Here is a 13,538-nt window from a genome sequence, read left to right on the forward strand (position 1 = left end):
AGCAAGGGTTATAAATGCACATCTTTCTATCTCTCACAAAGCGTGCATGATCTTGCTTAAACCAGTCTTATTCTATGTAGCAAGAAATTGCTAAAGGACGGGGGATAGTGGTAAAGCTTAATTCCAAGAAATTCTAGAATTGCTTTTAAAAAAAAAAGGACTTGGTCCCGGCAGATGGGAAGTTTATCATTGTTTATTGATTGAGAGCAGAATGAGACACAACATTCCAAATAGACCATGGACCTCTAGGAGCTTAAATAAAGGAAATTTTTAGGGGAGGGGAACCAAAAGCTTTTTAAAATACAATCCCCTCTTCTAGCTTATCATCAGAACCCTTTGTTAAGTAACACTTAGCTAACTGTAATTCTTGGAGGTAGCAATGGCTATCTTTAATAAGCTAATAATCTGATTGACATTATTTCCAAACTGGGAATTCCAAAGAGTTAACATTCTAAACTGGGACATGCATGGAGTTAGTTTTCCCAATAGAAAATATGCAGAAGAGAAACATGAATCCCATCTCTTGGGTTATTAGAGAATCACTGGAGCTTCTCCAATTGGAGAAAACTTAGACTTGGACTGACATGAGGATTTCATGCTCATTACTTGAGAGTTTTCTTTATTTCAGTCAAGCTATGAAATCTGATACATTCAAGCATGAATTTAACCCTTGACTTTGGGATTTGTTGTTGTTGTTGTTTTTATTTTTTTTTTAGAAAGAGTCAAGGACGCTAGTATCAGCCCAACATAGTACCTTTCACATTTTGTTTTTAAAAAATTCTTTCAAGTGGGGTGTCTGGGTGGCTCAGTTGGTTAAGTGTCTGACTTTGGCTCAGGTCATGATCGTGCAGTCTGTGAGTTTGATGACAGACTCTGTGCTGATAGCTCAGAGCCTGGAACAAGCTTCAGATTCTGTGTTTCCCTCTCTCTCTGTCCTTACCCTGCTCACATTCTGTCTCTCTCTCTCTCCCTCAAGAATAAACAAGCATTAAAAAAAATTCTTTCAAGCTATTAGAATTTTTCTTATCTGGGTATAAATTTATCATATGGCATTTAGTTTAAAAACTACAAGACCCATGCTGTTGATGTCTCTTTTAAGTAACACTATTCTCACCTATGTTTGTGTGGCAGCCGGAATTGTGCAGAGCAGCGGAAATAGCTCCCGTTGCATCTAATTTAACTGGGCGTTGTGTGACTGTGTAGTGTGCACGTGCAGAATTGGTTCTCAGCAGAATTGTGATGCAGGGAAGTGTCTGTTGTCATCATTGCTTTTGTTCAACACTTTCTATCTGTGGTTCCTTTGGGTATTATTTCCTCTCCCTTCTCAGGGCTCTAGTATTTCCTGAATTCTCTTTCCTCCAAGCTCTCAGTCCTTGTTCAACGGACTCTGGAAAACCTCATTCACACTAAATTTTAAATGAATATTGAAGTTTAATTTAAAAAAAAAAGTCTCTCTCACTGTGTTTTTGTTTGTTTGTTTGTTTTGCAAATCCACAGGGGAATTGGTAGGAAGTCAAGGATTTGCCTCTAATTAGGCCCAGAATGGAGAGCACAGTGGGAGGGGGAGGTAATTGTTTCCAAAGTCCAGTCAAGATTTTGCTCCAGTCAAATGTTCTACCCTTGAGCTCTACCCCCAGTGCAGTCAAGATGTTGTCTGGAGCAGAAGTTCTCAAAGCTGCTTTGCAGACCTGGTCTCTGATGAAGTTTTCACTTCTCTGTGTAAAACAAAAGCAATAAGGACATGGAATCCCCCTGGAGTTTTGCCAGCCAATGAGGTGAGGATGGCCTTTGGGAAAATAGTGGCTGAGAGAGACTTTGAACTCTTTGATGTCACCTTTCCCAACTCTGACCCTACTTCCAAAGCTGCCTCCACACGCCACTGTGACAACAAGCAGTTGAAAATCCCTCATCGGTTGGTGGGAGTGGGGTCTCCTATTTTTACATCTTTTACAAAGCACAAAATTGAGAACCATGGTCGAAACGTAATCACCAAATACTATAAAATCAACAATACAATATCTGCAATCATTTTGGGTCCTTTGAGTTCAAAGAATCATTTGAGTTCTTTGAAGGTTCTTTGAGATCCAGTTGGATTTATTGGTTGGTATCTGTTGCTTAAGGCCACAAAGGGCAGAAAGTCAGTCAATGTTTATTGAGTACCTAGATGCTTTTACTTGTATCCTCTCGTCCATTTAGACTGGACCAACTCTGTGGGGAGATGTTATTAGACCCATTTTGCAGATGTGGACCATTGACAAAGGGAGATTAAGTGACTTGCCTCAAATCAAGCAGTTAATAAATAGTAGGAAGGGATTCAAAGACAGGCCCTTGGGGCTGTTTTTCCTTTATCACCCATTTGGAGGCAGGATCCATGAGATGTCCTCCAAATGATTGGAGGGCATGATTATTTCTGACAGCAAAGAACTTCCTCAATAGTCCTAGGAAATGGAGAAAGCTTAGCTCTGATTTGCTTTTATAGAGTAGGAAAGAAGAAAAGTAGAGGTATGTTTTATTTGGTGGTGTGCTGAGGAATAAATAATACTTCCAACACATTCTTTCTGAAGCAAATTTTTTCTTTTAAGGTAAATAAGTAAAACTATTCTTATAAAAGAATAAATTGATAAGAACTACAATAATAGTGGCTAGATGAATGTTTCTAAGAAATCTAAAAACCTGCCTTTAAGCTGAATCAGATCTCTCTGTGTGGAGAAATTTCAGTCTATCTGATGTATGATCTTGTTTGCCTCATAATTAGAGGTACTGGTTGAGGTGATATGATGATTACTATTAATTATATTGGCAATCCGCTAGATATCACACCAAATCACGGCCTGCGTCCACATCCATATCTGTCCTTTTAATTTTCTGGGTCCTGAAAAATCTGATGTGTATTAAAGGATTCACGTCTCTCATGTTTAACAAGCAGGAAGCAAAGTTTCAAAAGCTTTTGAGATTTCTTACAACAATGTGATCCTCTGACAAGAAGCAAGGTATATAGATTTTTTTAAAAAAAGTTTTTTTTATATGTTAGAATTGTGAGTTGACAAGCTTATATCACTTATTTCTAAAAATAAAATATGAATCTTGATTTAGATTTAAAATGAAAGTACTCAAAGGTGTTTCATGAATACATTTTTTAAGCTAATATTTCATAAAGAAAGTGTTTGCTCTCATGGGGAAGTAAAAGGGAAACATTTCTTAAACTCTGAGTTACATGAAGAAGGAAACCATGAGACGTGAGGTTGTGGCTGCACTAGGGAAATCTCTCCTAACTGGTGTGGGGATAACTAAGTATTCAGAAGCAACGATTCCCACTCTGCCTACTGTCTGTATTATTCAAATGAAGAACAATGCCTTCAACCCCCACTGTCATACACATACTCTCATATGTACATATCCACACACAGGTGCCTTGCCCCCCATTACCCTTTTGGTTGGGTTTATGGTGAAAAGGAACAGAGAAAGTAAACTCAGTTATATTAAGCATTCATTATTATTACTGATTATTTCCTAGGTACCAGGCTTTAGGCTAAATGAATTGACATATGCATTCCTTTACTACTAACACGTTCTTGAGGCAGGGAATATCATGCCCATTTTGCAGAGAAGAAACCAAGTCTCCAAGAGATTATGTGCATTGTTTAAGTTAAAAGGTGGCTGACCTGAGTCCCACAGAGTGTTGCACTGACCCTCTTTGCCGTTAGTGGTTAGGGGCCTTCACAGGCAAACGGTTCCAGGAAAATTTTTGCATGAGCCTTGGCACATGTACCCATTGCCCAAACTCACTTGCCTCTTCAATGTAAGTTTGTCCCTGGTGCCCTGTAGGATGATCTCCATGACACTCACGGGCACAATAGCTACACAATTTACAGAGACACAGTGTGAAAAGGACAGGGCTACTTGTCCAAAAATGATTGAGAATTTCAAGTACTCTGACTAGAACACTGAGCCAGGAGCAGGGCCCACCTGGGGGAAGGGCTCTGTGTGTCTACATGGACACATGCCCAGGGAGCCAGCTCTGACTGCAGAGAATGAAGTCAGGTAGAATGGATTCTGGACAAGGCTGCCTCTTGGTTGGGGAGGAGAGTGGGGCTTGGGAGTGTCCTCTGAGCATGGTTTATCTCTGTCCTGAGGTCTCCTCTGTGTGGAAGTCTAGACTCTTCCTACCAAGGATCTGCCTCCGATGGTGCCCAGAGCACAGTGGGCGGAGGAGGTAATTGATTCCAAAGTCCAGTCAAGATACTGCCTCGAACAATGGTTCTCAAATGCTGCTTTGCAGACCTGGTCTGGCTTTGGTATAGTTTTCACTTCTCTGATGTGAAACAAAAGAAATAAGGACCCGGCAGTGAAGTGTTTTGGTGTGTGTGTTTGCTTCTGTCTCTAACGCTAAATTTATCCAATATAATGGACATTCTTCTACGATTATTTTCGTCTTGAGATTTGGGAACTAAAATGTTCTCTCTGTCATAAAGAGATACTAATGATAGGTAGTTATTTTGAGCCATCTTCACTTGCTGAATAAAAAGCTGGACACTCGAAGGCATGATTCCAAATGTTTTGAGGAAAATTTCACTGTCGCATGAAATATGAAAGTCTGGGAACCCACAGACCAGAAAGTGAAGAAAAGCAGAGTAGCATAGGCTGTCCACTGGGGAACACCCCTTAATCTTAGGAGACTCCTTTCTTTTGGGGGCCCTTGTCCTTTGCTCTCCACCAAGTTCTGGAGTGGATGATGGCTTAGCCCCTTTCAGCGCCAGCATTCTCTGAAAACTCTGACCACATAGCTTGCATTGCTAAATAATAGTGAGGATTTGGATTTACAGACCCACTCGGTCCCACTTATCTGATTCATGGAGAAACACTGAGAAGACAACTTAAGGAAATCTGAAACAGAATAACCTCAAAGGCAGCTAGCTCAACAGCTGTTCGATAGATGCTGAGGCGAGCCCATCATAAAATGTACTATGGCATGTCATAATGGTTGGGATACCAGTAAGAAAGTACTATCTTAAGTACCATTGACTTAGTCACATTGTGTTTGCAAAACAGGGAGCGAACATCTGCTTATCAAAAAAAAAAAAAATTCCTTTAGAATTCCTTTAGATTCCTTCCCTTATATTTCCTTCTTTAAAAATTCCTTAGGCTACATTTTACTGGGTCCATTAAGCCCACCGTAGCATTCTGAAAATGAATTATTTTTAAAATAATAACACATTAAAGAATATGAAAAAACCATTTGTCAATTTAGCATACAGCCTTAGTTGCTGTCCAGCCCGTAACAGGCATTCAATAACTATTTGGTAAACAAATATATTTTAATAAAAATGTACTTGCATTCTGATTTTGTCATATTATAAGCATAGCTAGTGAAACACTTTCCTTTTTTTTCAAAAACAAAAACCAAACAAACAAAGAAAACAAGCCAAACTTGCCAGAGAGAGGGTCTCTCATATAGCTACTGTACAGTCCACTTTGTTCTTCTGGAATCGTCAAAACAAACTTAACTGCTCTCAGGAACTCCGATCCAATATCACCGTCAAAATGTTTTACAACGATTTGGCCAAATGTTTTGTGGAACAGCTGTGCTACTAGTCTGCCTGAGTCATTTTCCTTCTTTCCTTTTGGCCCAATCGTGTGATTCATCATTCTGCTTTTAGAATATTTGCCTATTTTTAAAACCAGTCAAAGAAGGCAGCCACTGTTTAAAAGTAAACACACCACACATCAACTCAGGGCAGCTATGCAAGCAGCTTCGCAAGCCCTGAAATCTCTGGCTGCAGGAGTGCCAGCAAAACCAGATGGCATCAGGCAGCGGAATACAGGACTGGCTTTCAGACTCATTTGTGTCTTTACATCTGTCTTTGGTTTTCTTATTTCCGCTGCCATTTCCTGCTTGGATTCATCAACCTTGAACCCATTGTTTAACCAAAGTCTTATTTTTATTTTGCTTGTCATTGCAACATCCATTACGTGTTTCTATGTCAGTTAATTAGACTTTGTTTCTGAACTCAAGAAATTCAATCTTAAATGTTAATCTGCAAAAATGTCAACATGGTTACATATAAGTGCCACGGTTTAACTGCAGATAATGACACAGATTTCTCTAATGCCCTTTACTAATTCCGGGTCATACCAGTATTTGCTATTTACTTTACCATAGCAAAGCAATTGAATAACTTTCTTCTTTTTTGTGATTGAGCAGGAAGGAGTGTGACTTCACAGGGAGCAAGGTGGATTAAATCCCAGGAAGCCTTGAACTCCATTCCTGGCTGTCTTTTAGAATTCTAGAAGGCACTGTCTATTCTGGTACCTTATGGAAGTGGTTCCTCCTTTAATGAGTGCTTGTTCATCTCTGATTATTAGGATTGGGATGCCAAAGTATAATATGTACCCATGCCAAATTGCTCTGGCCTTGAACTCAGTGCACTGACATAATCAAGATGTCTGGGTTATTGAGATTTTATTGAAGTAAATTTAAGTGCACCTTAGACCAAAATCAGTTTTACAAACTGTAGGTTTTATAATGAAGGCTACCTGTACCATAGCAACAAGTCAATATTTCTGTCTTTTGTCCAATTCTTTGCAGATTAAAAAGCCGGGGTATTTGGCAGAAGTCATTCTGAGTAAGAAGAGAGCACTCAAAGGGCCTGAAGATTGGGCCCCCTTGTGTCCTCTTGACTTAATCCTCCAGCCAGCAGCAAGGGTCTTGGGAGGATTTCCCCATTTCTACTTCCTCTGGGAAGCTGAATAGTGTTAAGTGGGAGTATTATTCTACCACTCTTGGCTAAAATTTACCAGCGACTGTTAATTGTTGTGACCCTTGAGGTGTTTGGCAGAGGCAAACACTGTCCTTGTTTGAATGATCTTTCTGGTAATCATCTTTGATATCTTCAAAGAATTGTAGTGCCTAGAAGGCAGGAGCTCCATTTTGCGCTGGACTATGTTATCAAAGAGTGGGGAGAGAAGACTTGTTCCTGCACTGGGTTTGGTCTGTATCACTTGCTCTTGTTCACATAGAACATCACATTTTGGGGCACCTGGGTGGCTCAATTGGTTAAGTGCCTGACTCTTGATATCAGCTCAGGTCACAATCTCACGAGTTCAAGCCCTGTGTTGGACTCAGGCTTTCCCCCAACAAGGCAGTGATCTGGGGTTTAGGGGAGACCACCGCCTGGTGTGTTGAGAAAAAATGCTCTGACAAGGTTGCCGCCTGTTATCCACTGTAACCCAGAACAGGCTCTGGTTAACTGCCTGGTGGTGGTGGTTTGTGGTAAGGGCATCAAAGCTTGCCACCTCAGAGTAGAACTTCTATTTTTCACCAACACATTCTTCTGTCCCATTGAGGTTGTCTTGGTCACCTCATTAGCACCTTGTTAAAACACTTTCCTGCATACCATGTAATCTGGTTTTGGCTCACATGAGAATATTGAAGGACAAGCAATATTTCTTAATTGTAGAGTTACCAGACTGAACATTTGAGGATTCTGATATTTGTTTGCAAAATTTTGGTCAGGCCAACGATGCTCTCCATGCATCTGTTTGTACTAAAGATGAGCAAAATTGTCTTCTGTTTTCTATCTGTCCCCACCGGAAGTGATGAAAATATACATCACCCAAGCCTAAAGATGGGAAGAGCAGGGCATCTCTCACGAGAGAAAGAGCTCTATAGTGAAGAATCATTTTATTTTCCTGTTTTAGATGATACACCTCCTGAGGACTCCATTCCTCTGGTCTTTCCAGAATTAGACCAGCAGCTGCAGGTAAGGATATTTCCAGAGTCTTTCTTTTTTCCTCTTTAGTTTCACAAAATATAATGAATGGACAAATGGCCTAATTGAAAAAGACTGACTTGGAGACAGAGCAGGGAGCTTTCAAGTCATGAAGGCTTGCATTTCTAGAGCTCCAAAGTCATGCAACTCTCAAGCAGTGTCCTTGGCTAGGTATCTAGCTATAGCACCAGAAGATCAAGTTTGTACAGTGTAAGTAAGCTTCTAAGGAGCTTAAGGAATTCTGGAGCCTGGGAACAGACTGGTACCTGCTTTCCTTTGCTGCGAATATCTCTGTGTCATTGCAGTGGTGACCCATTTTGAATTGGTGATTTAGTGATAAACTGTGCAGAGGTGACTTGTCATGGGGTGGGGGAGTGGGGAAGATTTCAGAATAATCTTCCTTTCTCTCCTCCACCCCCAATCCCTCTCCACTCCTCTGACAACCTTTTTTATTTTTTAATTTTTTAAAACATTTATTCATTTTTGAGACACAGAGAGAGACAGAGTGCAAGTGGGGAGAGGGAGACCCAGAATCTGAAAGAGGCTCCAGGTTCTGAGCTGTCAGCACAGAGCCCGATGCGGGGCTAGAACTCAGGAACCATCAGATCATGACCTGAGCCGAAGTCAGACGCATAACCGACTGATCCACCCAGGTGCCCCTGACAACTTTTAATAAAATATAATTGTTTTAAGTTAAACATTCTGAATACTGTCTGGTTTGATCCAGGAGAAAAATATTTCTTGTGCATAGTTTATGGATGATCTATCAAAAGGACCCCATTTTAAGACACCAGAGTTATTTGAAAGGAGTTAATTTGTGACATTTCAATTTTCTTTAGATGACATATGGTGATTCCAGGCAAAGATGGCTTTCTGCCTGAAATACTTGGATACTAGCCTTGGGTCAAACGGTCTCTTGAGTGCCTCACTTCACAGTTACATTTAGACAAGTTAATAGGGGTCTTGAATCCCGCATGTAGACATTTGCTTAATCTTTACTTTTTTTTTCTCTAAGCATTGATTTTGAAAGCCTTTATGAGGGGTCTGCCACCTCCATTTCGCAACAGGCGTGATATTCCCCTTGTCTTAACACCTAGCAGCTTTTCCCATTCGTGGGTGTGACTGGCATCCTGAAGTCATTCGTGTTTGGGAGCCCTGGTCCTGCCCAGCCCTTGATCAAGGTGGGAAAAGCCCTTATGCAAACCCAACGTAACATCCTTCTCTCTTGGCTCTGGTTCTTATCTCAATCCACAGCACTGAGTTAAAAACCTGGAAGTAACCACGTCCGAAAGGAAGAGCTGGTGCTCCAGGACTGGAGTGCTCTCTGAAAAAGCAAGCCAGCATGACTCAGATGTGACTAGCTGTGAGGAGTCCTCATTCTCACCTCTGCCACAGTCCTGGGCATTGTTGCAGCCCTCTGGTAGAAAGCCCACTCAACAGAACAGTATCAGTTATACAGAGATTACTGAAGGTTGTCTCTATTCTCTCTAAAATTTCCTCTGCCACTATCAGCCATCTTATCTCCTCCATCTTACCCCTCCCCCCCCCCACCTTTCCACCTCCCCATGCAGGATCTTCAACCCAGCTCTCCCAGTTCCTGATAGCTAACCATATCCCCCAACATGGCTTCTTTTCACCAGGGAGAACAACTCAGCTCTCCTGCTTTTCTGTCTGGTATGCTCCACAACACATAGAACATTCGTTGCTTAGATTCTGTCCTCACAGGAGGGCTGTGTTTGTGCTGCTGGTGGGAGTATTGGGATTGTAAGATAATAACTAAATCTCCCGACCCCCAGTCCCAGTTTTTTCTCCTTTATTTTACTATCACCTCAAAGCTAGTTTATTATCATGGGAGTTATATAAAACATATTTTGGAAATAAAACCGTAAATGCATATCCAGGTTCTGGTTCCTCTATCAAACTACAGATCATTAATTCTACTTTTTTGTATTGACAATTTTTTTTCCCTTTGGGAACATTAATGGTTTTCCCTGGCTCACGGATCATTCTTCACAGGATTCAGGGCACCCTTGGCAATTCTGCAGACAGTTTTTCTGTTAAAGCCTCACAAGATCCATTTGGATTTTATGGTTTTAATTCCATTTGACATATATTAGCAATTAAGTCTATTTAATTATCTTAATCCAATGAAACTGTTTCATCTTCATCGATCCTTAACAAGTTAAGCAGGTGAGAAGCTGCTTTCTGACTCCTGGGTTTTGATCCCCCTCCATCCCCAACCCTTAAAATATGGTATTATTTAAGCCTTCATGAATGGAGGGAATATTCCTAGATTTATACCTAAAATCATTTAAGTAAGCACTTGTTTGTTGGGTAAAGAATATGATTGAGTTCGTTATGAACATTTGCCAATTCTCAAGCCATTTGGTTAGGGTTGCCTCTGTCTGGGGCTGTTGCCTGCTACCTTTATTCTGTCTCCAGAGCACAAATGACTAAAAAAGAAGACAGTGGGGATGGAGAGGGGAAAGCTCACACGGGAAATTACCTCTTCTTTCCATGCTTAGCCGGGGCATATAAATTTAAGCCATTCTGCAGCAGGAAGTCTCTGTATTGAAAGCAATGAAAATGCTTTATGTACGAAAGGCACAATCCATTCTGCAGAGCAGGCCGTCTTCACAGTCAGTGTCGTGCGCTTTCATCACATAGTAATGGCTGCTGGAATTTTACCCACCATCATAATCCTCTATGGAAGAATAAAAGTTAGGTTACAAAGGAATATGAAGCGTCTTGTGGTTGTCACTATTTGCTTGAGGATAAACTGACTCTTGATTATCTCCACAGGAGGCTTAAAAACTTGCCAAATGAAAACTAAATGATGCCAGGTGATTATTGCCGGCCCTACTCTCTGCAGAGTCTCAGATTTAAATCCTGCCACGCACACCGAGCATCGCTAGGCCAGGGATGCTTCCCCGCAAATAATCTCACTGGAGCCTTGCCACGATCGTGTGAGCTTTTCTGCCTCCACTTTCGAGATGAGAAACCTGAGGTCAAATTTTGCTCTAAATAAATTTTCTATTTCTGACTAGATTTCGGATTCTGAATCTAGGTAGATTTCTTTCCCTTACACCTTCTGTGAAACCTACAGCCTACTTAAATTACTTTGATAGGTAGAGATCTTTTGTTTCTGGTGCGCAAGGTTGTCACAGCTTGGTTATAGAATAACCTTGCAAGATCTGCTCTGACTTTCTGATATCCATTACACATTCTTGTGTTGTTTATAAAATGGAGCTATAAAGTATCTCTTTGGTAGATACTCTATCACCAGTTTGACCCCCTAGATTTTTCTGTTGCTTTGCCAAGAATGTGGACATGTTTGAGCATGTAATTCGTGTGGCTTCTATTTTCACAGAAGCCAAAAAAAGCCCTGTGCAAGAATAGCAGTGACAAACATTTCTCTTGATGTCTCTATTAATGCAAAATGTTGGGCAAGAGACTTTGGGGGTAAGGTAGGTGTTAAAATGAACATCTCTTTATAATGTTCATTTGTGGGCTTTAGGCCTCAGCCCGAGGGCTGCGGGTAGCTTGATTCTATTTTATGCGGATTCCTTTCCTGGAACTTGGTTTCTAAATTCTCTATGCCTATTAGAGGCAGTATTTGGGCAGAGCGGGTATAGCACACCCAGTCCAAGGAAAAGAGGCTCAATTCTAGGTCTGCTTCTAAGAATGAATGAAAAATCACTACTTTTCTTTAGGTGTTGGTTTCCTTCTATTTGAAAAAGAAGTAATGCCTGACCTCCTTCTTTGTTCTGAAGGATGGTGTGAGTCAGCACCATATTTGTCTTAAAATTTACACATGTTGTTATGCTGCGGAGATCATCGTTTGACCTGTAGATGAACCAAAGCTAAGCTGTAATATGGTCTTAAGCGCATTGGAACAAAGAATATGCTTTTATAATCAGGCAGGGAACATGCTAACAGGTACATTGTAACAACTGCCTTATGGGACTTACAAGGGCTGGAACATGGGTATCCGCATTAGGTTGTCTTCAGTTTGGATCTTACCCCCACACCTACCAGTTTCGTGATTGATATTATTTACTCTCTCTAAACCTCACTTTTCTGAACTGCAAAGTGGAGACAGCACTATCGATCTCACATTGCTTTTATGGGAATTAAATGTGATAATGAGTAGATATAACACAGCGCTTGGGAAAATGATTTGCTCACTTAATGTTAATTTTCTTCTCTAGTGAAATCGTTTTTTGAATGATGTATTTAAGAATTGGTAATTTATCTTTATATGTACAAAATGAGAAGAGAAGCATCTTTTTGGATTTTTGAGTCAGGGATAGAGGTTCTGATGCTCTCTCTGTTTCATTAAGCTAAGGTACTTGGAAAACAATACGCCTTTTTTTTTTTTTTTTTAAGTCAAATTGAGCAATAGCCTCAATCCTTCCTAAAGTCCTCCCATCTAATCTGAGAAGACGGTGACAGGTGTTTCCGTGGTACACACTGAACTTGCCTTTTCTCAGACAGAGTCTGGTAAGTCCAGAAACTGATGTCACCTCCACAAATAAACAATTTCCGAGCTCCAGTTGTGTGCCGTAATATCTTGTTATCCGAGCAGTCTCTTCTGAAATTTCTTTTGGGTCTTGCATCAGTATATTGCTTGAGATCTTGGAAAGGAAAATGAGAAAACATGGAGAAGTCTTAGCATTCCAGAATTCTGCTACACTGGTCTTGAACATCCACCTGGAAATGCAATTAAGAAATAATCCCATAGAAAACACTGAACATGTCTGCATTTTCTCTCATACACATGTTGGAAACTTTTATAGAGTTATCTGTTGGCTGCTATGACCACACAGAAAATATACACAGATATCCTGGAGCTTTATAATGGTAGCTTTACTTTTTCTTTTGAGAATCCCAGGAGCCATGCAACAAGATGCCTTGTTGGAAAAGTCTGAGACACTCTTGAGTTACCTCTCTCTTTAATATTGCTTACATTAATAAAAATGACTTCAATATCCTTCTCAGTGTTATATAAGATATGCAATAAAATTGCTAGTGTTGACTCTGACTATAATGTAGATAATATAGAAATGTCAATTCTTAAACTATTGTAGGGCTTCCTGGGTGACTCAATTGGTTAAGTGTCCAACTTCGGCTCAGGTCGTCAGTCCGTGAGTTCAATTTGAGCCTCATGTCAGGCTCTGTGCTGACGGCTCAGAGCCTGGAGCATGCTTCAGATTCTGTGTCTCCCTCTCTTTCTCTGCTCCTCCCCTCCTTGCTCTCTCTCTCTCTCAAAAATAAATAACCCCAAAAAAGTTTTTTAAATATTTTAAATTCTAAGATAACAGAGTTTTCCAAAATTGCAATTAATCCTATGTTTTTCCATTTAGCTTTAACAAATTATATGTTAATTTTGGAACATTAAAATGCACCATAAATTTGAACCAGATACCTCCCCCTTCCCCTCCCCCTAATAAAGATAACACTGAGATTCAAGGAATAAATAAAAAATCTGCTCAGCAACAGTAGAATATTTAGCTTCCTAAATATATCTTCTGTGTGGGAAGCTGGGAGAGGAAAATTAAATTCTTACATTTCTTGAGGTGGATGGGGCCAGTAGTATTTGAAGAAACCGAGTAGAAAACGGAAGCACTTATGTTGGCTTTGCCCTTGCGGAGAGATACTTGGCTGGGTCCTCTCCCACGGGGCGCTTTCCAGAGGACGGAGTCCATTTCAGGGGGAGCTCACTATAAACCCGGGCAGAGAGCAGAGATGGGATGGTGTGGCTCAAGC

General features: G+C 40.5%; 1 protein-coding gene across 2 annotated transcripts in view; it reads left to right on the top strand.

The window, feature by feature from the left end:
* The window catches only part of MAP3K7CL (MAP3K7 C-terminal like), a 55,876-nt gene that overhangs the window by 26,135 nt on the left and 16,203 nt on the right, over positions 1-13,538 (top strand). For both annotated transcript variants that reach the window (XM_039237299.1, XM_039237300.1), the window contains exon 3: positions 7,699-7,760. In XM_039237299.1, the coding sequence (XP_039093230.1) occupies positions 7,699-7,760 (62 nt within the window). The remainder of the gene's footprint in view (positions 1-7,698; positions 7,761-13,538) is intronic.

Source organism: Hyaena hyaena, unplaced genomic scaffold (assembly GCF_003009895.1).
Source record: "Hyaena hyaena isolate Hyena2069 unplaced genomic scaffold, ASM300989v1 scaffold_122, whole genome shotgun sequence".
NCBI lineage: Eukaryota > Metazoa > Chordata > Mammalia > Carnivora > Hyaenidae > Hyaena > Hyaena hyaena.